The sequence below is a fragment of the Mucor velutinosus genome (genome assembly GCF_035048745.1).
Source record: "Mucor velutinosus strain NIH1002 chromosome Unknown tig00001571, whole genome shotgun sequence".
NCBI lineage: Eukaryota > Fungi > Mucoromycota > Mucoromycetes > Mucorales > Mucoraceae > Mucor > Mucor velutinosus.
Window position 1 is genome coordinate 93,220 of NW_027041911.1, and position 24,742 is coordinate 117,961.

Sequence of the window (24,742 nt, forward strand, 5' to 3'; positions counted from 1 at the left end):
TTTTTGAGATTATTTTTTTTAAGCAATACCATTGTTTACGTTCAATTCAATATTAACAAAATTTTAAATTTCAAATTATATATTATGCCTCCAGCCAACACCAATCTCGATGTTAACGTACTTGTTTCTGTCAACAAACGTTTTATCAACAGGGCAGACGTAAAAACTATTTTGCAAGCAAAGCATGACTGGAACACACCTGGATTGTGCTTTAAGGGAAAACCGTTGGCCGTTCAACAGTCAATGAAAAGGTCAAGTACCATGTTATTTTGGATGAAGCACCTGGTATCACATTGTCCCTTTCCTGCGGTTGCCTCAAATACATTCGACGACTGGAGTCTAGCACTTCCAGCAGCGCCAGCACTCAAAGCATCCCTGATATGGCAACAACCGAAAATATGCTAGAAGATGCTATCGAAGGGGACAACGAAGAGGAAGAAGAAATTGATTTGACTTCTGGCGGGTGGACCGAAGGTCAAGTATTTGTCCACAGTTGTTTACGACAATCTGGCTCAGACCTTTGCTCCAAGTCCACATTAAGCATGAACTATGCATCAGTTTCTTCCCCTTTGGACTATTTCTTGTTCTTCTTGCCTTTAGATCACTTTCATTTGATCATAGGAAACACTAATGTTCATGCAAGAAATACGCTTGATTCTTGGACCAATATCACTTTTGCCGAGTACTTGATGTGGATTGCTCTGTTGACCGTTATGACAGTGGTCAAGCATGATGACCGCAAAGCTTACTGGAAGCAAGGATCTAGCCGCTTTACGATGACAATAGATTTCAGCGAATATATGACTTTCAAAAGATTCAACGATATCATGAGAATGCATGTTTTTGAAGTTCCCAGCAAAGAAAAACAGCTAACCGACCCACTATATCAAATCCGATCTACGATTAGCGCCTTCATTTGCCATATGCCCATGTGCATCTCGCCAGGAAAATATTTGGTGATAGATGAATCAATGAATCAATGGCTTGGTATAGGGATGCCAAATTTAAAGAAGGCCCCTCGTAAGCCTCATCCTATCTGCCAAGAGTTTAAAACACTAGCTAATTGCCATACGAGTTGCATCCTCAGAATGGACACAGTCAGCGACCCAGTGTCCAAGGAGTTTGGCGACGAGCCTGGCATGAAGAAATTGACTGCGACCGTTAAGCGTTTGGTACAGCCCTGGTTTGGTAGTAGAAGAACAGTAATTGCTGACTCTTGGTTTGGATCTCCCGATATGGTCATAATGCTTTTCAACCTTGGCTTATTCTCCATCATGCAAGTGTGTAAGCGCCATTACTGGCCTCGTGGAATGCCTCAGACTGATATTGTGGAAAAGGTGGAAGAAGCCTATGGTAGCTGCTATACCATGAACAAATGCGTGGGTAATGTCAGTAGTCTATTCACTTGTGCCTATCGCGATCAAAAAATCAAAGCGTTTATTTCATCATGTAGCACGACAATCCCTACAGGTGAGAAGGTGTTCGAAGGACCTCGCGGTAGAAGAATTACTATTCAAAGGCCCGAGGTTGCAGAGGAATACGAGACACACAAAAGTAAGTAGATAGTAGCAGTATATAGAGGCATGCAAATCTACATTTTAATTTTAGGCTCTGTCGATGCTGCAAATAATTTGAGAGATAAAATGGCCTCGTATCACGATATCATCGCAACTGAGAGGTGGGAAATGCGCTTTTTTTGGCTTTTTCTTGGGAATATGCGAAGCAAATGCCTTTAGCTCATTTCGGATCTTTGCCAATGATGGAAAAAAAAGGGCATATCACATGCTTCTTTCAAGGATATATTGGCATGGAATATGCTGAAGCACTGTCAAAAACTGGCTAATATCGGCGTCGAAGCAGCAGAAGAAAGCTGAAGACCACTCAGAAGACGCATGGCTCATACGCTTGTGTCAATGAGTCGACACAATGGGAACAAGCGTGTTCGATTAGCGTGCAAGACTTGCCACAAGTCAGGGTAACAATGGCACCAGAGTTGAGAAATCGTGCAGCTGTAACCCTGACGCACCAATGTGTGAGGCTTGCCATAAGCAACATTTGTATGATATTTGGAAGCTCGAAGCACAACTAAATAATTCTTTATAGTTGCTGAAATGCTTCTCTAACTTTTTTTTAATAAAGTTGCTTAAAGCTGTACACAAGTTATTGTGGGTGAAAGAATTGGCCCAAATGGGCCGATTAATTTTTGCCCGAAACCGCTTTTAGTAAAATGACAACCATAGAGTCAGTTTTTGACTTTTTTCAAAAAAAAAAAAAAAAAAAAAAAAAAAAAAAAAAAAACAAAGCGTATTATATGCAGAAAGGCTTAGAGTAGATTTAGTTAAATTTAATTTTCATTGAGAACAATATTCATAGATGAAGCAATTTTTAACGAATTGGCCCATTTGGACCGATTAGGGCAATCTCTACTTGTTAATAAAAATTTTTGTTTAAAGTCCTACTAACGTACCCGAATTGGGGAAGAGGATAGTAGGACTGGATATAAAGTGCTTTGCTACAGAAGTGAGTGAACGTTGTCTTGGGAAACTAAATTATATAGCGCCCTGTCTATTCAGAGCATGATTTGAAGGGGTTCAAAATGAAAGGAGTCGAAGATAGATCTGTAGTGACAACTCCAAAGTGCTTGAAGAATGCAAGAAAATACTTGGTACGTGATGAGTGTGGGGTAGAGTGACGATGTTGAGACTGTAATGGAGGAGCGAAGGTGGAGAAGTTCATCGAAATTGCTCATAAGTGGGAGATTGCAGACCTGGGTCTATGTATGTGGAGAGTGCTTGGGACCAGACAGTGTATTTGATGAAACAGGAAAAGAGAAAGTGCGCCGTCGTTTCGATGCTGGTAGTTGTAGAAGGGCAGATCGTGCAATGAGGAGGAGCGAATTTGTCTGAAACTGTACGAAGGTATAGGAGTTCTTTGGCGGTTATTTTGTTGAGGAGGAGGATTTGGTACCAAGTATTACGTGCATTCAGAGCTATTTCGAGCTTCCAAAACTGACGCCATGGAGTAGAAGAAAGGAGAGAACTAGGGGTAGGGGGGAGAGGAAGATGTTAGGAGGCATTTGAAGTATTTGGTAGAAGTAGCTTTAGTAGTTGCACGAATATTGTTGGGTTCTGGAGGTATAAGAAGAGTGGTGACAAAGGAATGGAGAGCTGCACTACGGCCCAACTGATGTTCTCACAGAACATCGATGCGCTCTTTTGGGAACATCGATGTTCTCATGAGCACATTGATGTTCTCATTTGAGAAGGTGTAGTTTTCCACATGAATAAAATGGTTTTAACAGCTAAACTATAATATTGTAGGCAACAGAGAGACTTTTATTATCTGTAAGATTCATAAAATTCCTAAACGTATTATAAATTGCACGAGAAAATGGCAATTTAAAACTACCTGATAACTACTTATTAAAGTAAAAGAATATATCTCAATAAGATACTCGAGTAGTTTAGTGAGAAAAACGTCAGATCCACAACCGATAGGTTGTGGGTTCGACCCCGGTAGGAGCATTCTTTTTTTCAAATATCTGAAAACTGATGTGCTCATATAAGAATATGGATGTGCTCACATGGGAGCATTTCGGATGTTCTCATAAGAACATCGGCCGACTTATAATAGATCTTTAGGAACGCCTATGTTCCCATATGAGAGCATTTTTCACCTTTTGGGAACATCAGTTGGGTCGTAGTGCGAGAACAATGTGAGATCTTTTGAAAAATCACAAATTCGGCGATAACTGAAACCCACAATGTGAAATAACCTCGAGAGCGTCGTATAAGAAAGCCTCATGTAATGCAAGTAGTCTCTGTTATCCAATTCGGAGTTCTAAATATCAGGTAGGTCGATTACCAAGCCATGAAAGCCATTGCTGTCTTCAAGGTTAGTTCTGCAATCACAATGCTTCGAAGCGGTATTTCAATTCGGGATATTGTTGAAAAACTGTCTTTGGGTAAGTCTACTACTGGCCAAATCAGAATGGAGCATTGTCCGGGTCTGGGAACCTCGAAAGGTGGTCGTCCTAGGGTGTTGTCTGAAGCCGACAAGCGCTATTGTGTTCGAAAGGTAACCAAGGAACGGGTTTCAAGCGCCGTCAAGGTCACAAAAATGTTGGAGAAGAATTTCCTGATGAAGTTTCACCTGGAAACCGTTCGTAGAGCACTCCGTACTGCGGGCTTGGGGGCTATCGAGAAGGAAAAGAAGCCTTTGCTTAGTGACGCTAATGTCAAGAAGAGACTTGCGTGGTGCAAACAGCACAAGGACTGGACTGTTGACGACTGGAAACGTGTTATTTGGACAGACGAGACCAAAATTAACCGTTTCAACTCAGATGGGCGACAGTGGGCCTGGATTCGATCTGGTGAACAGCTTCAAAACCACCATGTCAAGCTTACGGTAAAACACGGTAATGGCAGTATCATGCTTTGGAGTGCCATTACGTATGCTGGTGTTGGCTAGATGTGCAAGGTAAATGGTAATATGGATAAGGCACTCTACAAGGAACTTCTGCAAGACGAATTGGAGCAGACTATCACTTTTTCCATGGAGAAATTGGGAATTCGCCGTGAACAATAAGTGATATTCCAGCAAGACAATGATCCCAAACACGCGTCAAATTTGGTCGAGGATTACCTTCAGGAACAATAATACCAGGTCATGCAGTGGCCCCAACAATCTCCAGACTTGAATTTCATTGAAAGCATGTGGGCTTTGTAGAAAAGGCGTCTTAATGAATATGAAACCGCAACCAAGGGTATGAATGAACTCTATGAGCAAGTAACTGAGATTTGGTATGACCAAATGAAGCCGGGGGAGTGCCAAAAGGTTATCGAAAGCATGCCTCTACCTATTGAGGCCGTTATCAAGGCTAAAGGAAAATCGACAAAGTATTAAGATCCTATAAAATAATAAAACTTGATTTTTCAAAAGATCTCACAATACTGTCCCAATATACCTAATGACTTTGGCCAATCACAGCTTGTGCCCCTACAGCTATATGCTTGTACAAATTAAACAATATAAAAAAAGAAACAGTTTCAGCTCTCAGAAAATACTAAATTCATTATTATCGGATAACTTCTCGTCCGGCGGTAAGGTCTGAAAGTTAAAATTGCTAAACATTGGGACAGTTTTGTGGGTCGCGGTACCTGCAAATGCGTCATGTAATCGTTAATCTGGTCAACAGCGTCTTCAAGATCTTGAAAGCGGTTCTGAATGTTGGACTGGACTGTTTGAATCTCAAAAGAGATTAGATCGAATTTTGGTAAGAATAGCTCTTTGAGAGCTTGCATGAGGTGCTCATTGGAATTAGGTTCTTTGGTTGCAAGAGAGGTCTCTTGCTTGCCTGGTGGCGAGGGGAGAGGGCTTGATTGATTCGACAGCTTTCTTAACTGGTTTGGCTTTCTCGGGCGCCGTAGTGGAGGTGAGAGGACGGCGGAGGCAAAATGTGGTGTAAGGATCTTCTGATGGGATTACAGGAGGAGTAACGGCCTGTAGTGAGAGATCGCGTTGGGTAATCGGACACAGGTTGATAGAGATAGGGCTCTATCGAACAGTGGAGTTGGTTGATGAGTTGTTGGTGTTAATTTGGCGGGTTATATGTGATGGTGGTTTTTCAAGCTATGGTTTAGATCATTAGCGGAGAAACCTGACATGTAGCTACTTCATATACAGGCAAGTATCATACAGATATTATCCCTTTTTAGTCCTTAGTGTCCCTGATGCAGCAAAATTTGTGTGCATTTGAGCTGTGTGTTCTCGCGTTCCAGGTAGTTTTAGATCGTCAGAATAGCGCCAAACAATTGCTCTCATCTAGGCGTTACTTCCTGACACCTTTGCTCAACTTTTTGGGGATCAAAAGAAATGGACAAAATTCGACCAAAAAGTATGAGGCGCCCCTGGGGTGGCTAACGTACCAACAAAAAACTTCCTTTTTTTTCTTAACGTACCAACAAAAGATGATTTTCTATAGACACACTTTGGTCCGGCAGCGCTTGTTTTGCCTTTCTCTTTTTTTTTGGATAACATACCAACAAAATATTATTTCCCACAGACACACTCTGGCTAACGTATCAACAAAATAGCATTTCCTATACACTTTTGGTTAAAGTACCAACAAATCGCCTCTACATATTACTCAATAGACTTGTTGTAGACTTGCTACAGACTACTTCTTGTACTGTACGTAATATAAATACAAGACGAACGATAATAATACACGTTTCCGGCTCTTAGTAGGCATGAATTTATTCAATATAGGCTTTTACTGTAGGGGGGAAAAACTGTCCCGTTCGTTCAAATAATCTTGACTTTTACCCAGTATATTGCCAAACGTCAGAAAACAAAGCTACCCCATACTGCGTTCGATAGAACAGCCTATAGGAATTACAGCAACATAAAAACCTTATGGCTGGACTATATTTTAATCCCAGTATAACCAGCTAAAGTGAGACGTGGCAAAAATGTTAGGTGGGTAATTCTGGATGATATAAAATGGTTGATATCTTTACTTCCAATAGACGTATTGAAGAAATCTAAAAAACTACCCGCGGTATGCTCAGGATATTTAATATCCCAGGAGCACTCTAAAAGTATAAAAGAAGCTAGTTTCTTCATGTTTTTTCTTTATTTCTTTGCTTTCTTATTTTTTTTCAAAACTTTCATTTTGCCTGCTCGTTTCACACAAGATTTGCGCAACATTCTCCAATCTTTGCTCCAACGTGGTCTTTCGCTCTCAAAGATAAAGAATTTGTATCCAGGAGTGGGTAACTCTACTCTTACAAGGCTCAGAAAACTATATTGCCCTGACCCAGCTAGACCTCTTGGCGGAAGACCGAAAAAACTTGGTGCTAAAACTATGTCCCTAGTGTCAAGAGGACTTCGATCAGGTGCTTTAGATAATCCCCGAGCAGCACAAGAGATTTTAAGATCGATGGGCCATGATATGTCAATTAATGGCATCCGCAAGTCATTGAGACGAAATGGACTTAAATCTCGTAGAAAAGTAAAGACCAATTTTGTTAGCAAGACAAACAAGCGGCTTCGATTGGCGTGGGCTAAAAAGCATAGGCATCTTACTATTGCTGATTGGCGTCGTTGGGTGTTTTCGGATGAAACAAGAATAAACCTTTGAGGCTCAGATGGTAATTCTTTTTACTGAACGAATGGTGGCCGAATCATGCAGTCGTATCAAGTCAAGTCTCAGTTGCAGGGAAATGACGGTGGGGTCATCTTCTGGAGTTGTATAACAGCGGAGGGGCCTGGTTATGGTACTACCATTATTGAAGACGCAATAAACTCGGGCTTGTATGTCGATATTTCGAAAACATCATTGAACGACACTCTTGAGCACTTTGGGAAGACACCATCTGATGTGCGATTTCCACAAGACAGAGCAACACCGCATACATCGGGCATTACTAAACAATGGTTCGCCGACAATGGGTTTAACCTAGACGAAATCATGGATTGGCCACCCCAAAGTCCCGATCTTAATCCCATTGAACATGTCTGGCATCTCCTAAAGCTTCGTCTTAATAAGTATCCCACTAGGCCCTCTACAAAAGAAGAATTAGAGCGGCGTATTAACATTCAGTGGTACAAAATAGCAGAAAAAGAGTGCCAGAAATATATTGATAGTATGCCTGCCTGAATCAAGGCTGCCATCAAGAGCAAAGGTGGTTCAACTCACTATTAATAATTTTATAATAAAATGTACATTTTTATATATTTATTTTTTAACCAATAAAATCATTGGTTTTTAGTTTTTGAAAAAGTTATAATTATGTATAGATAGCACTAATTTATCACATTCAAACGATATATATTTCGACTTTGTATACAAAGAAATGACCAAAAACTTGTGCAAAAAGACAGAATTTTAAACGAACGGGACAGTTTTTCCCCTTACAGTATTTATTAAAACGACAACATCAGTTAATCTTCGGTAGTATAGTTGAAATGTTTATTGAAGAGATATAATATTGGAGCTGCGTCCCTGTAGGGCAAAGTGCTCATTATAGTGCGGATCAAAATGATGACAGCTGGAAATAAATTCGGAAAGAGAATATAAAAAAATAAAAAAAAATTTAAAGATTAAATCCTTGGTTCAAAAAAAGGCAAACGAAAACAGTTGGAAAAGGACAGCAGAGAAACAGCATCTTAGTGAGACAAAAGATGTGGAATAGCGACAGTAACGCCAGCACTATCTGAGGAAGAGATAGGAGTCGTACCCGAAACAGAGGTAGTTGAGGAAACCGGGGTCAGCCAGTCGAGAAAGGCAGAACCAGACGAGTCCAGAGCTTTACCAGTAAATTCAGCATCAGGATGACAGATCATGTCAATATCCAAAAAGATTTGGAGCATGACAGGCCAGCGAACAGACCAAAAGGAGCGAGACGACACGAGTTTAGAGGCAGAAGGTTGCATACGAGGTAATCGATTGAGCCAAAAGTCCAGAGGATTGGGCAAATAATCAGCACCAAGAGGATCATCAGTAAACAAAAGCTTTGAAGCAACACCAAGACACGCTAGCAGATGGTTGCGGCTAGCGTGAGGAGCACCACAGCGACATGGAACTGGCCTAGCAGGTAGCCATCCCATGCGCCAACGGAGAGTACGACTACGGTCAAACACAGACATTGGAAGATACAGGATGGGATCAACCATGAGTGAAGGACGACAAGCAGAGAGGAGAACAGGAGGAGAAACAGGAGGAGCAGGATGTAACCGACATTGGAGGGAATCAAGACGATACACCTTGATCTTGTCAGCAAGACCACGACGATCCAAAGCAAGAGAATTATCAGCACCACCACCAGCAAAAGTAGGATCCCAGATTGGATTTTTGACGGCCAACTTGTTCAAACGATGCTTGAAGGACACAAGAGAGGGAGCCAAAACCATAAGAAGAGTATCACCAGGCAATTGCGTATGCACCCGCCAGAGCATTTTACTAGTCAGAATATCAACACGTTCCTCCATAGTTGGAAGATTGGTTAAATGTCGAAAAACCACGACGGAAGAGGTACGATGGCCACCAAAGGCCAGACGAAGACACTGATTTTGAGCTTTTTCCAAAAGCTTTAAATGACGTTTCAAGAACCAGGAAATAGACATACCAAACTCAAGTTTGGGCCGAATAAAGGCCGCATACAGTTTAGCAGATAGGAGCTTGGAGAAACTAGCAGAATGAAGGCCAAGAGATTGCAAACCACGCATAGCACCTAACGCTGATTGACTATTTCTAGTCAATAAGAGATCGGTGTCCAAGCTACCCTTCACATTGAACGGCAAACCAAGGTAGGTAAAAGAGTGAGCAGTAGGTATAGCTTGACCATAGAGAGACAGAGAAACACCAGCACCAAGACCAGGAGAGACACCAGTAGCACCACCACCAACACCAGCATTGAGGACGACAGATTTTAGAGGGTTCCACCGATAACCCAGAGACACAGAATGAGCTTCCACACGAGCAAGTAACAAAGGCATAGACTCGGCAGTTCCAATTAGCACCACATCATCAGCATACATCAAACTATTGATCCAAAGACCGTTATACAAACGAGGAGGACGCTCCACCACCCGAGGGCTAAATGGAGCACGCAACACCGCAGGCAGAGAGTTGATGTACACGGAGTAAAGAAAAGGACTCAAAATGGAGCCCTGCAACACACCAGTACCAGGCCAAAAACCATCAGAAACAGCACCAGACACCAAGACCTGAACAGACACTTCATCAAACAAATGCTGAAGGAGACCAAGCATCGCATCTGATACATACGTTTCGAGAGCACGCCAAATGACAGCTCTGTCAACCGTATCGTATGCAGATTTGATATCCAGAAAAGCCAAAACAGGAGGAGAACCATAATCAAGAGTATGGTGAAGGCAGAGTTCATGTAGACAGAGCGCCTGATCAGGAGCACCACGACGCTCACGAAAACCACCTTGCACCACATCCAACGCAGGAGCAGAAGACACCAAAGGATCATAAAGGCATCGTTCCAACAACTTTCGAAACACAGAAGTCAAAGAGATGGGTCTATGATTACCAGGATCAAGAGGATCACCCTTCTTGTAAATTGGCACCACCTGTGCTAATCGCCAAGAAGCAGGAGTACGAGACCAACGCCAGCACAGCTGAAACAACAGGTAAAGTACAGGCACCAGAGATTCACGGATGGGAAGGAGCATTTCCGCACGGATATGGTCCCCACCAGGAGCACGCCGCCTGGCCAAACGCTTTCTTAAGTAGTAGTCAACATCATCGGCATCAAACGGACATTCATCCACAGAATGAGGCACAAGAGGAGTAGGAGGAGCATTAGGCCGGTTTGGAAGCAGGGAATCACCAGCATAGATACCACGAAGGTGTTGGGCCATAGTAGAAGCAGCAGCAACAGGACCTTCAGGATGGGAAAAAGGAGCACTGAGACTACGACCACGGATGATCCGCTTGAGCGTACCAGTAGTATCACCTAAAGGCTGTGTAGCCATCTTGGTACAAAACTGTTTCCAGCTTTGACGACGCCGACGACGAATAGCCTTTTGAAATGCCTTCTTAGCAGCAAGATATTCACCCCAGCGTTTACATTGTTCGAAGGGGTTAGGAGAACGAAGCCAGCGGGTATGGAGATGCTCACGAAGGTCAAAGGCAGCTTGCAAATCAGAGGTCCAAAACCAAGCATTACCAGGAGGCTTTGGTAAGCGACGACCCACAGACTCTGTCAAGGACGAATGAATACAATCAGTGAGAGTATTACCTAATGCATCAAAGTCAGGACAGGCAGTAGAGGGCAACAGAGACACCAGGTCATCGTGAAAGGGAGCAATACGATTTGCAAACAGAGGAGCATAGGAGCAACTTGGGTCCTCCAACTTTGATAGATTCCACATCCACCGCGGGTGATCCACACGAACAGGAGGGGGAGAATCAAAGGCAAAGGACAGCGACACAGGATGATGATCAGAGTTGATACTCATATTAGAGTGTACGATCAAGGAAGGATGCAAGAGGCCATGGGTACCAATGAACAAGTCAATGATACTACCAGCAGCGTAGGAGATGTATGACATTGGATCATTCACAGGTTCACCATCATCCGTACAGTCACTATCATCACTAGAATCAGAGAGCAGATCAGAATTATCAGCCGTAACACCAGACACAGCACCACCATCGAGGGAGACACCAATACCAGGACCACGACCAGAGACACCAGAAGCACCAAGAACACCACTACCACCAGAGTCATCAAAAGAGCCACCACCAGAGACAACACCAGAGACGACACCAGCACCAGCAGCAGCACCATCAGGGACACCAACAGGAGCACCAACAACACCAGAAGCACTAGCACTTGACGACACATTCGCATCATCGTGATGGACAATACGACGACGACGTTGTTTGACAAGTGTAGGCTCACCAAAAGCAAAAGAAGCATTCCAACAATAGAGACCAGTATCAAGCAGCCACTCATATAGAAGAGTGTGGAATTTGAGGCTTGATAGACTAAAATTCACGGAAAAAAAAGAATAAAAAAACAGTAATGTCAACTTGATAAAGGTATATTTTATTATCAAACTGACAGGTGTAAAGTAAACTGAAGTCTCTCTACTGGCCAGGTAGATGATCCTTCTTATATACTATAACAATGGATAAAAGTTCTATTAATTAGATTGACAAATAAGTCAACTCAGATCAACTAATGTCTAATCATGCTAAAAGACAACTCCAGCAAGCTAATCATGATTTAGCTCTGTCTGGATGAATAATTAGACTCTCATCCGAAGTACCCTGATCTATCCTTTCTATAAGGATAATTAATATCGATCTAGTAGCATGTATCCGATAGGTACAGTCTTCTTAGTCTATATTAATAGTACATATCTGAGTGTATATCGCTAAGCATACATCTTTAGCATGTATCTGGATATATGGCATGTCTATAGCATATCGTATGCATGTCTATAGCATGTCTCATATATAGTACAAGTCTGTAGTACATAAAGTATCTGTAGCTAGTATCACGGATATAAGCATGTGTCTTATAGCGTGGATCATGAAGTGCACATCTGAAGCAACAAGCTCATATTGCATTAATCTTGGTGCCTATCCAGATATGGTAAACATCCGTAGTCAATGTCGGAATACAAGTATAAGTCTATAGTGCCATCCATGTCCGTGGTGCCATCTATAGCCTATATCTTATATAGTATGAATCTTATAGTACTAGCGTATCTGAAGTCCATATCTTCTTATAGTATAAATTGGTATCGTACATCTAATCCAGTGTACATACAGTTTATATCTAGATCTGGTAACTGGATGAACTGTCGGAATGCAGATCATAGTGGATGTATTCCACAAAGAGTACCTCTAGTAGTAGTCTTAGTATCACCCAATAAACGAGCATGGCGAGCATTGAGATCACCACATATGATTGTGTTTGTTTGGGAGGGACTAGGATGGAGAGGCAGATCACGGAGTACAGCTAGTGCATCAGAGTCAGAAAAAGAAGCAGTAGGAGGCAAATAGACACAGTGAATCAAAGTGGATGCAACCTGACAGGATAATACATAAGGAGAGACAGAAGGAATATGCGTAACAGGGTAAGGAAAATCAGGATTGACCAGCAACGAGATTCCCATTTGACCACGGCGCATGTTGGGGACAGGCAAACCATAGGTATGGAATTGCTGCCACGAAGTAGGGAGATGGAGAGGAGGAAGAAGCCATGTTTCGGTTATAAAGATGAGAGAGGACAAAGGAAGGGATTGGGTAACAGTATTAATTGTCATGCGATCAAGACAATTAGCATTCCAGATGGTTATAGTGATATCGCGAGAGTCACTCATTACTGAGGTGCCTCTGGTTTATCACCACCAGGAAGGGAAGCAGAAACAGTTGAACCAGTATCATTAGCAGCATCAGTCATGGTAACATTCTCATTATCCGTCTCAAAGACACCACCAGCACCAGAGTCACCACCAGAACCAGAGCCATCAGAACCAGAGCCAGAATCACCAGAAACAGAATCACCAGACACCACACCATTAATCGTAAAAGAACCATTAGACTTGAACTCACGCAATTGATCATTAGAGATCCATTTCTTGTGGAAAAAGTCAGTAGCAACAGCAATCGAAATAGGACGACGACCAGCATGCTGGTACAAGTATTGAAGACCACGCAGAAGACGACCCTGATGAACCTGGATAGCCCTCTCCACACGCTCAGCTTCAGTAAGGGAAACAAGACGAGGATCCTCCAGAATTGTTGGATCACGAGGATCAAAAGCATCAATGGGGAGAACCTTAGCCTTGGCAAGAGTATCAAGTAGCTCCTTGGCATATTCATGATGAACCAAAAGGGCAACAGCCTTGGGAGCAGGGTAGTGGATATCCAAAACACGCCAGTTTTGGACTTTCAAGGTAGGCAATTGTTCACGAACAGCCTTGTAAGACTTACGATGACGACTACGAAAGTAGATGTATCGATAGCCTTGCTCATATTGCTCAGGATAATCAGAAAAGAAGCGGGCGGCAGCCTCAACCTTTTGAGGGGAAGGCTTTGACTTGGATTTTTGCTTGCTATTCTTACCTTTTTTAGCAGCTGCCAAAAAGTTATAGGTAGGAGTAGGAGTAGTGGAGGCAACACGAGTGGAAGAAGCAGCTGCTGTAGCAGGAAGAGAAGCATACTTGGAAACAGAAGAGTTACCAGCAAAGAATGAACCCGAAGAGACACCAAATGCAGCACCAGAGACACCAGAGACACCAGAGACACCAGGGACACCAGGGACACCAGAGACACCAGAGACACCAGAAGCACCAGAGTTATTAGAGGCAGCAGCACCGGCAGCACCATCAGATACACCAGAGTCATTAGAGTCACCAGAATCACCAGAAATACCAGAGGCAGAGACACCAGACACACCGGCAAGAGCAGCACCAGACACATCAGACATAACGGCATCTACAGAGACGTTGTTAAGTCGCTTCACCTCCTCCTGAAGTGTTGCGATCAACTGATGTGCGTCAGACAGAGCAAATTTCAGCTGAGCATTCTCAGCCGTAAGACGTTCAACTTCATTCAACCGATTTTCATAAGCAGCAAATCGAGTATTCATAGCTCGCAATTGAACCTGAAAATCGATTGCCCAGTCAGCAAGAGAAGTAGTTGAAGAAGCAACGGTAGAAGTATCAGAAGGAAGATCAATAATAGTAGTAGTAGCAGTGTTAGAAGAGACAGCAGTAGTATTGATCAACGGATCAGTAGTGGTATTAGTAGCAGGAATAGCAGCATTTGGTTGTGGCAAAGCTTTTTCGGCATTAATGGGAACCTTAGAACCCTTGGGAATCGGAATTCGAGTGATACGAGAAGCAGGGATCACCTCAGGGGGAGCATTGACATTGGCATTGACAACCGTGGGAGAAGAGATCACGCCCTTTTTAGTCAAAATCCGTTTTTGGGGCATTTCACCGAAAGAGGAAGTTGGGGAAGGCACAAATGGACGTTTCGATTGCGAAACAGTGGGGGTAGGACCAGGAGTAACAGAAGTGAGGTTAGAACTGATAACGTTGGGCAAAGCAGTGGCACTTGGACACGAAGTAGTGGAACCAGAGGACAAAGTAGTGTTACTGTGCACAGAATTAATGAAAATTAATTGCTTAGCAGGTGTAACTGTAGTACGGGAAGCAATAGAAGGTTCAGAAGCCTTGGTACTGACACGAGATTTCTGTTTTGGGGGAATCTTGATGAGTAATTAAAGAGTTGATGGGAAAAACTGATTTTGCGAAAAAGTATAAAAAGGAACAATGAATATCGCGCGCTGTTCGACTATGATACTCTGCGGTGCTGGTTTTGTGAAATGTGTAGCGAAATGTGTGGAAGATCTTGCAGTAATAGTTGATCCCGAGACAAAACCAAGTAATTAAAGCTGTTTAAGTTGCTGATGTGTTGCAATAACCTTGATGTAGACAGTATCTCAGCGATTAAATGTATATATAAAGTTATGTACCCAAAAGATTTAAACGTAAGAAAGTTCGATTTATTTCCAATGTGTTGTATAGATTCAAGTGTATATGTCAAAATAAAAAAATGTAAGAATAATCGATTTGAACACTAGTTCAGGAACAGCACTCTAATAGGCTCAGAGTTCAGATACCGCTTCTTGAAATCAGCACCACCACAAAATCCTTTTACCATCGTAACAACTAACGTCTCTCTTCGGTAGTATAGTTGAAATGTTTATTGAAAAGATATAATATTGGAGCTGCGTCCCTGTAGGGCAAAGTGCTCATTATAGTGCGGATCAAAATGATGACAGCTGGAAATAAATTCGGAAAGAGAATATAAAAAATAACAAAAAATTTAAAGATTAAATCCTTGGTTCAAAAAAAAGGCAAACGAAAACAGTTGGAAAAGGACAGCAGAGAAACAGCATCTTAGTGAGACAAAAGATGTGGAATAGCGACAGTAATACCAGCACTATCTGAGGAAGAGATAGAAGGCGTACCCGAAACAGAGGTAGCTGAGGAAACCGGGGTCAACCAGTCGAGAAAGGCAGAACCAGACAAGTCCAGAGCTTTACCAGTAAATTCAGCATCAGGATGACAGATCATGTCAATATCCAAAAAGATTTGGAGCATGACAGGCCAGCGAACAGACCAAAAGGAGCGAGACGACACAAGTTTAGAGGCAGAAGGTTGCATACGAGGTAGTCGGTTGAGCCAAAAGTCCAGAGGATTGGGCAAATAACCAGCACCAAGAGGATCATCAGTAAACAAAAGCTTTGAAACAACACCAAGACACTCTAGCAGATGGTTGCGGCTAGCGTGAGGAGCACCACAACGACATGGAACTGGCCTAGCAGGTAGCCATCCCATGCGCCAACGGAGAATACGACTACGGTCAAACACAGACATTGGAAGATACAGGATGGGATCAACCATGAGTGAAGGACGACAAGCAGAGAGGAGAACAGGAGGAGAAACAGGAGGAGCAGGATGTAACCGACATTGGAGGGAATCAAGACGATACACCTTGATCTTGTCAGCAAGACCACGACGATCCAAAGCAAGAGAATTATCAGCACCACCACCAGCAAAAGTAGGATCCCAGATTGGATTTTTGACGGCCAACTTGTTCAAACGATGCTTGAAGGACACAAGTGAGGGAGCCAAAACCATAAGAAGAGTATCACCAGGCAGTTGCGTATGCACCCGCCAGAGCATTTTACTAGTCAGAATATCAACACGTTCCTCCATAGTGGGAAGATTGGTTAAATGTCGAAAAACCACGACGGAAGAGGTACGATGGCCACCAAAAGCCAGACGGAGACACTGATTTTGAGCTTTTTCCAAAAGCTTTAAATGACGTTTCAAGAACCAGGAAATAGACAGACCAAACTCAAGTTTGGGCCGAATAAAGGCCGCATACAGTTTAGCAGATAGGAGCTTGGAGAAACCAGCAGAATGAAGGCCAAGAGATTGCAAACCACGCATAGCACCTAACGCTGATTGACTATTTCTAGTCAATAAGAGATCGGTGTCCAAGCTACCCTTCACATTGAACGGCAAACCAAGGTAGGTAAAAGAGTGAGCAGTAGGTATAGCTTGACCATAGAGAGACAGAGAAACACCAGCACCAAGACCAGGAGAGACACCAGTAGCACCACCACCAACACCAGCATTGAGGACGACAGATTTCAGAGGGTTCCACCGATAACCCAGAGACACAGAATGAGCTTCCACACGAGCAAGTAACAAAGGCATAGACTCGGCAGTTCCAATTAGCACCACATCATCAGCATACATCAAACTATTGATCCAAAGACCGTTATACAAACGAGGAGGACGCTCCACCACCCGAGGGTTAAATGGAGCACGCAACACCGCAGGCAGAGAGTTGATGTACACGGAGTAAAGAAAAGGACTCAAAATGGAGCCTTGCAACACACCAGTACCAGGCCGAAAACCATCAAAAACAGCACCAGACACCAAGACCTGAACAGACACTTCATCAAACAAATGCTGAAGGAGACCAAGCATCGCATCTGATACATACGTTTCGAGAGCACGCCAAATGACAGCTCTGTCAACCGTATCGTATGCAGATTTGATATCCAGAAAAGCCAAAACAGGAGGAGAACCATAATCAAGAGTATGGTGAAGACAGAGTTCATGTAGACAGAGCGCCTGATCAGGAGCACCACGACGCTCACGAAAACCACCTTGCACCACATCCAACGCAGGAGCAGAAGACACCAAAGGATCATAAAGGCATCGTTCCAACAACTTTCGAAACACAGAAGTCAAAGAGATGGGTCTATGATTACCAGGATCAAGAGGATCACCCTTCTTGTAAATTGGCACCACCTGTGCTAATCGCCAAGAAGCAGGAGTACGAGACCAACGCCAGCACAGCTGAAACAACAGATAAAGTACAGGCACCAGAGATTCACGGATAGGAAGGAGCATTTCCGCACGGATATGGTCCCCACCAGGAGCACGCCGCCTGGCCAAACGCTTTCTTAAGTAGTAGTCAACATCATCGGCATCAAACGGACATTCATCCACAGAATGAGGCACAAGAGGAGTAGGAGGAGCATTAGGCCGGTTTGGAAGCAGGGAATCACCAGCATAGATACCACGAAGGTGTTGGGCCATAGTAGAAGCAGCAGCAACAGGACCTTCAGGGTGGGAGAAAGGAGCACTGAGACTACGACCACGGATAATCCGCTTGAGCGTACCAGTAGTATCACCTAAAGGCTGTGTAGCCATCTTGGTACAAAACTGTTTCCAGCTTTGACGACGCCGACGACGAATAGCCTTTTGGAATGCCTTCTTAGCAGCAAGATATTCACCCCAGCGTTTACATTGTTCGAAGGGGTTAGGAGAACGAAGCCAGCGGGTATGGAGATGCTCACGAAGGTCAAAGGCAGCTTGCAAATCAGAGGTCCAAAACCAGGCATTACCAGGAGGCTTTGGTAAGCGACGACCCACAGACTCTGTCAAGGACGAATGAATACAATCGGTGAGAGTATTACCTAATGCATCAAAGTCAGGACAGGCAGTAGAGGGCAACAGAGACACCAGGTCATCGTGAAAGGGAGCAATACGATTTGCAAACAGAGGAGCATAGGAGCAACTTGGGTCCTCCAACTTTGATAGATTCCACATCCACCGCGGGTGATCCACACGAACAGGAGGGGGAGAATCAAAGGCAAAGGACAGCGACACAGGATGATGATCAGAGTTGATACTCATATTAGAGTGTACGATCAAGGAAGGATGCAAGAGGCCATGGGTACCAATGAACAAGTCAATGATACTACCAGCAGCGTAGGAGATGTATGACATTGGATCATTCACAGGTTCACCATCATCCGTACAGTCACTATCATCACTAGAATCAGAGAGCAGATCAGAATTATCAGCCGTAACACCAGACACAGCACCACCATCGAGGGAGACACCAATACCAGGACCACGACCAGAGACACCAGAAGCACCAAGAACACCACTACCACCAGAGACAACACCAGAGACGACACCAGAACCAGCAGCAGCACCATCAGGGACACCAACAGGAGCACCAACAACACCAGAAGCACTAGCACTTGACGACACATTCGCATCATCGTGATGGACAATACGACGACGACGTTGTTTGACAAGTGTAGGCTCACCAAAAGCAAAAGAAGCATTCCAACAATAGAGACCAGTATCAAGCAGCCACTCATATAGAAGAGTACCTCTAGTAGTAGTCTTAGTATCACCCAATAAACGAGCATGGCGAGCATTGAGATCACCACATATGATTGTGTTTGTTTGGGAGGGACTAGGATGGAGAGGCAGATCACGGAGTACAGCTAGTGCATCAGAGTCAGAAAAAGAAGCAGTAGGAGGCAAATAGACACAGTGAATCAAAGTGGATGCAACCTGACAGGATAATACATAAGGAGAGACAGAAGGAATATGCGTAACAGGGTAAGGAAAATCAGGATTGACCAGCAACGAGATTCCCATTTGACCACGACGCATGTTGGGGACAGGCAAACCATAGGTATGGAATTGCTGCCACGAAGTAGGGAGATGGAGAGGAGGAAGAAGCCATGTTTCGGTTATAAAGATGAGAGAGGACAAAGGAAGGGATTGGGTAACAGTATTAATTGTCATGCGATCAAGACAATTAGCATTCCAGATGGTTATAGTGATATCGCGAGAGTCACTCATTACTGAGGTGCCTCTGGTTTATCACCACCAGGAAGGGAAGCAGAAACAGTTGAACCAGTATCATTAGCAGCATCAGTCATGGTAACATTCTCATTATCCGTCTCAAAGACACCACCAGCACCAGAGTCACCACCAGCACCAGAGTCACCACCAGAACCAGAGCCATCAGAACCAGAGCCAGAATCACCAGAAACAGAATCACCAGACACCACACCATTAATCGTAAAAGAACCATTAGACTTGAACTCACGCAATTGATCATTAGAGATCCATTTCTTGTGGAAAAAGTCAGTAGCAACAGCAATCGAAATAGGACGACGACCAGCATGCTGGTACAAGTATTGAAGACCACGCAGAATACGACCCTGATGAACCTGGATAGCCTTCTCCACACGCTCAGCTTCAGTAAGGGAAACAAGACGAGGATCCTCCAGAATTGTTGGATCACGAGGATCAAAAGCATCAATGGGGAGGACCTTAGCTTTGGCAAGAGTATCAAGTAGCTCCTTGGCATATTCATGATGGACCAAAAGGGCAACAGCCTTGGGAGCAGGGTAGTGGATATCCAAAACACGCCAGTTTTGGACTTTCAACGTATGCAATTGTTCACGAACAGCCTTGTAAGACTTACGATGACGACTACGAAAGTAGATGTATCGATAGCCTTGCTCATATTGCTCAGGATAGTCAGAAAAGAAGCGGGCGGCAGCCTCAACCTTTTGAGGGGAAGGCTTTGACTTGGATTTTTGCTTGCTATTCTTACCTTTTTTAGCAGCTGCCAAAAAGTTATAGGTAGGAGTAGGAGTAGTGGAGGCAACACGAGTGGAAGAAGCAGCTGCTGTAGCAGGAAGAGAAGCATACTTGGAAACAGAAGAGTTACCAGCAAAGAATGAACCAGAAGAGACACCAAATGCAGCACCAGAGACACCAGAGACACCAGAGTTACCAGAGACACCAGGGACACCAGAGACACCAGGGACACCAGAGACACCAGAGACACCAGAAGCACCAGAGTTACCAGAGGCAGCAGCACCAGCAGCACCATCAGATACACCAGAGTCATTAGAGTCACCAGAATCACCAGAAATACCAGAGGCAGAGACACCAGACACATCAGACATAACGGCATCTACAGAGACGTTGTTAAGTCGCTTCACCTCCTCCTGAAGTGTTGCGATCAACTGATGTGCGTCAGACAGAGCAAATTTCAGCTGAGCATTCTCAGCCGTAAGACGTTCAACTTCATTCAACCGATTTTCATAAGCAGCAAATCGAGTATTCATAGCTCGCAATTGAACCTGAAAATCGATTGCCCAGTCAGCAAGAGAAGTAGTTGAAGAAGCAACGGTAGAAGTATCAGAAGGAAGATCAATAATAGTAGTAGTAGCAGTGTTAGAAGAGACAGCAGTAGTATTGATCAACGGATCAGTAGTGGTATTAGTAGCAGGAATAGCAGCATTTGGTTGTGGCAAAGCTTTTTCGGCATTAATGGGAACCTTAGAACCCTTGGGAATCGGAATTCGAGTGATACGAGAAGCAGGGATCACCTCAGGGGGAGCATTGACATTGGCATTGACAACCGTGGGAGAAGAGATCACGCCCTTTTTAGTCAAAATCCGTTTTTGGGGCATTTCACCGAAAGAGGAAGTTGGGGAAGGCACAAATGGACGTTTCGATTGCGAAACCGTGGGGGTAGGACCAGGAGTAACAGAAGTGAGGTTAGAACTAGTAACGTTAGGCAAAGCAGTGGCACTTGGACACGAAGTAGTGGAACCAGAGGACAAAGTAGTGTTACTGTGCACAGAATTAATGAAAATTAATTGCTTAGCAGGTGTAACTGTAGTACGGGAAGCAATAGAAGGTTCAGAAGCCTTGGCACTGACACGAGATTTCTGTTTTGGGGGAATCTTGATGAGTAATTAAAGAGTTGATGGGAAAAACTGATTTTGCGAAAAAGTATAAAAAGGAACGATTAATATCGCGCGCTGTTCGACTAACGTCTCTCTTCGGTAGTATAGTGGTGAGTATCCCCGCCTGTCACGCGGGAGACCGGGGTTCAATTCCCCGCCGGAGAGTTTTTGGCAAAATTTCGTTTAGTGGTGTATGTAGCGTTAAATATTTTCTTTTTGAGCTTAAAGTTTTTTTTTTTTTTTTTTTTTTTTTTTTTTTTAGATGTTGGGTATAATGCTCAAATTGAGACTAAGTAGCATCCAAATGCAGCGGTATCAACTGATTTTACAGCTTCTCTCTTAAAAAAAGACATTCTTCATCAATGTAATGTTATCGAAAACTACTGAGATGTATTGCTTAACTAATTTAAGTGTCGCACTCCTCCTTTGAAGGTTTCATGATCTGTCTATGGTAGCTCTTGACAGCTCAAATCAGTTGTTTGTCAATGAAAGGCCTTTTCAGCTCAATGTGGACCTTCATCTGTAACATTTGAACGTCCGTCAGAGTGATGAGGCGGATAAAAAGTCAAACAAGGAGCTGTGCAATAGAGACGCAGTGCAATTTGTTTTCCACCAGTTGCTGATCCTTAAACATTTTATAAAACTAATGGCAGCAATCCTCAAAGCAGTTGCTGTATAAGCCTCCAAGATGTGAAAATGTCTTCAAAAATGAAGAATATGCTCTTTCTAATCGTGTTTTCAAAGTTACAACAAGATAGCATTTGATTAAAAATTGTCTATGCGAATCGCGCTACACCTCTTTTGTCGAAATTGCTGTCAATCTTTGAAAGATTTTTTTCTGATCTGACTTGCAGTGCTACAGACGTCAATTTGCACCTGAAAAAGTACTGCCTTTTTTGCATTACTGTGACCGTAGTGCGTTACTTTCATCATCAAATTTTTTTTCTCCAGTCAAAAAATCGAGTATAATTTGACAAGAAAAAAAGTCTAATTTTTTTTTTTTCATACTTTAGTTTACCTTTACCATATCTCATCTTTACAGAGGGATCAACCAGCCGCTGTGTGTCCTTTTAATAACGGATCGTTTACAAAATACATTACACTCTGCAATAGTGCTGCTTGTCATTAACAAACTCTTAAAGTTGAGATTCCCCTGTCATTTTGTTTTTTTTTTTTGAATCACATCGAGAAAGCTTTGTTCATTCATTTTTGAATACATCTTAGAAATACCCACACTCAAACACATACACACTTTTGCAATTATACATACGCGCTCCCTATTTTTATTCACTCATATACTTCATACTTGATCATTATAATGGGAGGGTAAGTTTGCTCACATGCAAATGTCGAAATGTTGCGTCTAATTTGTTTCCATGATCACAGAGTTACAATCGCACATCAGCCCAACAATGAAGTCGTAACTGACGACAGCTACTCTCCTAACTTTCCCGTCGATGTCAAGATCGACGCCAATAACGAATCTCTGAACGATGAACAATTCAATCAGTTATTCGCTACATCTGCTGAATGGTCAAATAGCCTTCCTGTGGAGGATCTGACTGGCGAGGTTCAAGAACTCATGATGAGGTACAAAATCATAAAAAAAAAACTTTTTGCGTGTCCGCTCTAATGGCTAAATTATCTTACAACAGAGAATCCATAAACTCATGGTTGCAACCTTGGGGTGGGGAAAATGCTGCTTGCCTCTCAGATTTCGATACACAAATGTATGCTCAGTCTATCCAACTCGAGAATCTTTTCGGCCAAAATCAAATCGACTTTACCCAGGACATGAATCAAACCGCATTTTACGATGAATTAGCTTTTGGTAAGCCATTTGAACCTTCACTCGGATGATACTGGGAAAACTTACTCTTCCTTGCAAAAGTACCCGACGATCAATCGCTCAATCTCAGCGCTTCCACCTCATCAGCTTCATCTCCATCTGATAGCTCTACTCAAATCAGTCCTATTGTTCAGTCTGTTCCTGATGTTCATATTGAGCAACTTGAACAACAAGATATCATTGTTGAGAAATTGCAAGTATTGGAGAAAGATGATGTCCAAGTCAACGTTGAAGATGAAGAGAATGACAGCAATGAGCTTGTAACTGAGGAGGAGGAGGAGGAGGAAGAGCAAGTCATCTCGAGCAACAACATGCTGAAACGCAGAAGAAGTTCATCCAGCAGTAGCGATAGCTCTGACGATTCAAGTTCTGGCTCTTCATCCGAAGAAGAATCTGATTCCGAAGACGAAAATGTGATTCCAACTACAGTTGCCAACATGAGTAGTCGTGGTCGTTATGCCTCATCCTCTGATTCTGAATCCGAATCTGAAGCCACACCTGGCCGTCGTTCTCGTGCTGTCTCTCCCATTGCCAATGCCTATGTCTACATGCACAAACGCCAAATCGAAGAAACTTTACTGGATCGTATTACCAATAGCCTTGATCCCGAGAAGTTGCCTGGCATTCTGCCCATCTTGTCACCCGAGTCAAATCAGCAAGAAGATGAGGTGGAAATTGATCTGTCTTGTTTAGCTCGTGAGCAGTTGGTCCAAGTGTTATCCTATGTCGATGCTTGTATCATGGAACAAAATGGTGGACCTGCTGTGAATGTAGAACGTTATATTAACAAGAAACCCAAAGGCCCTCGCACTCGACCTGCCCTTGTAGATAAAAAGGTTCAGCGTAGACGCAAGCCCAGCAAGCCCAAGACAAAATCTCGTGCAGAGTTGACTGAGGATATTGATGCTGGTTCATCATCTGACGACGAAGACGACCAAGAGCACATGAATTATGCCATATCAAAACCCAAACAAATTCCTGAAGGCCCCATTTCTATGGCTTCTTTATCGAAAAAGAACAACACAGTCAAGAACAACCGTAGAAAGCCAGTGGCCAAAAAGAGCAAAAATCGTCGCCATGACGATGATGCGCTTGTTTCCTCGTCTATTCATGTCATCCAAGATCCCGACAGCATTGCAATCTCAAGACCCAAGAGAAGAGCAGCTGTTCACAAGCGCCGTTTATTGGAGGAGATGCTTGCACCCTCAGATGATGAAGATAACGAAGTTGAAGAAGACAGTAGTCCATTAGTAGTGTTTGGTGAGGAAAAGATGGATCTTGGTGTGATAGATAATTGTACAATTATGCATCAAGTACCAGTGATAGAAGCCGAACAAATTGTAACATTATCGTCCGTCGTTGAAGATGACAACGAAGATACCGATGAAGAAATTGACATTATGTGTTAATCTCTTCTTACAACTCCCCCTTTATATATATACTAATCACATTCACATATTTACAATCTCTCCCCCACTAAAAAAAGTCATTTAATTATCCATCATCTACTATATTCCACCTCACTTAAAAGCAGCTTTGTTTTCCTTTATTTCTTTACATATACAATCCAATGTACAATTTGATTAAAATCAACATTTAAAAACACACATTTCTGAGTTTTGGCCTAGTGCGACCATCTACAAATTTATGGGAAATTTAGGTATAAATGACCCTTCCCCACAATAATGCCACCTTTTCTCTTCTTCCTTGAATTCTATCATCGCATTGA

General features: G+C 43.1%; 10 protein-coding genes and 1 non-coding gene across 11 annotated transcripts; 6 read left to right on the top strand and 5 right to left on the bottom strand.

Annotated features, from left to right (window-relative positions):
• Positions 1-84: 84 nt before the first annotated feature.
• Positions 85-1,562, top strand: ATC70_012936 (uncharacterized protein; the record flags this gene model as incomplete). Its single annotated transcript, XM_064832105.1, has 2 exons — positions 85-159; positions 252-1,562. 2 exons carry the CDS (start codon positions 85-87, stop codon positions 1,560-1,562), a joined length of 1,386 nt encoding a protein of 461 aa, XP_064679808.1.
• Positions 1,563-3,870: 2,308 nt separating this feature from the next.
• On the top strand, positions 3,871-4,587 carry gsk3_4 (glycogen synthase kinase 3; the record flags this gene model as incomplete). Its single annotated transcript, XM_064832106.1, has 2 exons — positions 3,871-4,407; positions 4,471-4,587. 2 exons carry the CDS (start codon positions 3,871-3,873, stop codon positions 4,585-4,587), a joined length of 654 nt encoding a protein of 217 aa, XP_064679809.1.
• Positions 4,588-6,868: 2,281 nt separating this feature from the next.
• ATC70_012938 (uncharacterized protein) lies at positions 6,869-7,144 on the top strand (the record flags this gene model as incomplete). The annotated part of the gene is made up of 1 exon (XM_064832107.1): positions 6,869-7,144. The coding sequence occupies one exon, from the start codon at positions 6,869-6,871 to the stop codon at positions 7,142-7,144; it is 276 nt and encodes a 91-aa protein (XP_064679810.1).
• A 45-nt stretch (positions 7,145-7,189) lies between these two features.
• GDA1_2 (Guanosine-diphosphatase) lies at positions 7,190-7,663 on the top strand (the record flags this gene model as incomplete). Its single annotated transcript, XM_064832108.1, has 1 exon — positions 7,190-7,663. One exon carries the CDS (start codon positions 7,190-7,192, stop codon positions 7,661-7,663), a length of 474 nt encoding a protein of 157 aa, XP_064679811.1.
• A 509-nt stretch (positions 7,664-8,172) lies between these two features.
• RER2 (cis-prenyltransferase) lies at positions 8,173-11,765 on the bottom strand (the record flags this gene model as incomplete). The annotated part of the gene is made up of 2 exons (XM_064832109.1): positions 8,173-11,527; positions 11,746-11,765. The coding sequence occupies 2 exons, from the start codon at positions 11,763-11,765 to the stop codon at positions 8,173-8,175; spliced, it is 3,375 nt and encodes a 1,124-aa protein (XP_064679812.1).
• A 598-nt stretch (positions 11,766-12,363) lies between these two features.
• ATC70_012941 (uncharacterized protein) lies at positions 12,364-12,816 on the bottom strand (the record flags this gene model as incomplete). The annotated part of the gene is made up of 1 exon (XM_064832110.1): positions 12,364-12,816. The coding sequence occupies one exon, from the start codon at positions 12,814-12,816 to the stop codon at positions 12,364-12,366; it is 453 nt and encodes a 150-aa protein (XP_064679813.1).
• A 56-nt stretch (positions 12,817-12,872) lies between these two features.
• Positions 12,873-14,492, bottom strand: ATC70_012942 (uncharacterized protein; the record flags this gene model as incomplete). The annotated part of the gene is made up of 1 exon (XM_064832111.1): positions 12,873-14,492. The coding sequence occupies one exon, from the start codon at positions 14,490-14,492 to the stop codon at positions 12,873-12,875; it is 1,620 nt and encodes a 539-aa protein (XP_064679814.1).
• Positions 14,493-15,462: 970 nt separating this feature from the next.
• Positions 15,463-19,197, bottom strand: ATC70_012943 (uncharacterized protein; the record flags this gene model as incomplete). The annotated part of the gene is made up of 1 exon (XM_064832112.1): positions 15,463-19,197. One exon carries the CDS (start codon positions 19,195-19,197, stop codon positions 15,463-15,465), a length of 3,735 nt encoding a protein of 1,244 aa, XP_064679815.1.
• A 56-nt stretch (positions 19,198-19,253) lies between these two features.
• Positions 19,254-20,885, bottom strand: ATC70_012944 (uncharacterized protein; the record flags this gene model as incomplete). The annotated part of the gene is made up of 1 exon (XM_064832113.1): positions 19,254-20,885. The coding sequence occupies one exon, from the start codon at positions 20,883-20,885 to the stop codon at positions 19,254-19,256; it is 1,632 nt and encodes a 543-aa protein (XP_064679816.1).
• Positions 20,886-21,257: 372 nt separating this feature from the next.
• ATC70_012945 lies at positions 21,258-21,329 on the top strand. Its single transcript has one exon. It is a non-coding gene; the product is annotated as a tRNA-Asp (tRNA).
• A 1,153-nt stretch (positions 21,330-22,482) lies between these two features.
• On the top strand, positions 22,483-24,422 carry ATC70_012946 (uncharacterized protein; the record flags this gene model as incomplete). The annotated part of the gene is made up of 4 exons (XM_064832114.1): positions 22,483-22,490; positions 22,551-22,754; positions 22,820-22,995; positions 23,056-24,422. The coding sequence occupies 4 exons, from the start codon at positions 22,483-22,485 to the stop codon at positions 24,420-24,422; spliced, it is 1,755 nt and encodes a 584-aa protein (XP_064679817.1).
• Positions 24,423-24,742: the final 320 nt, after the last annotated feature.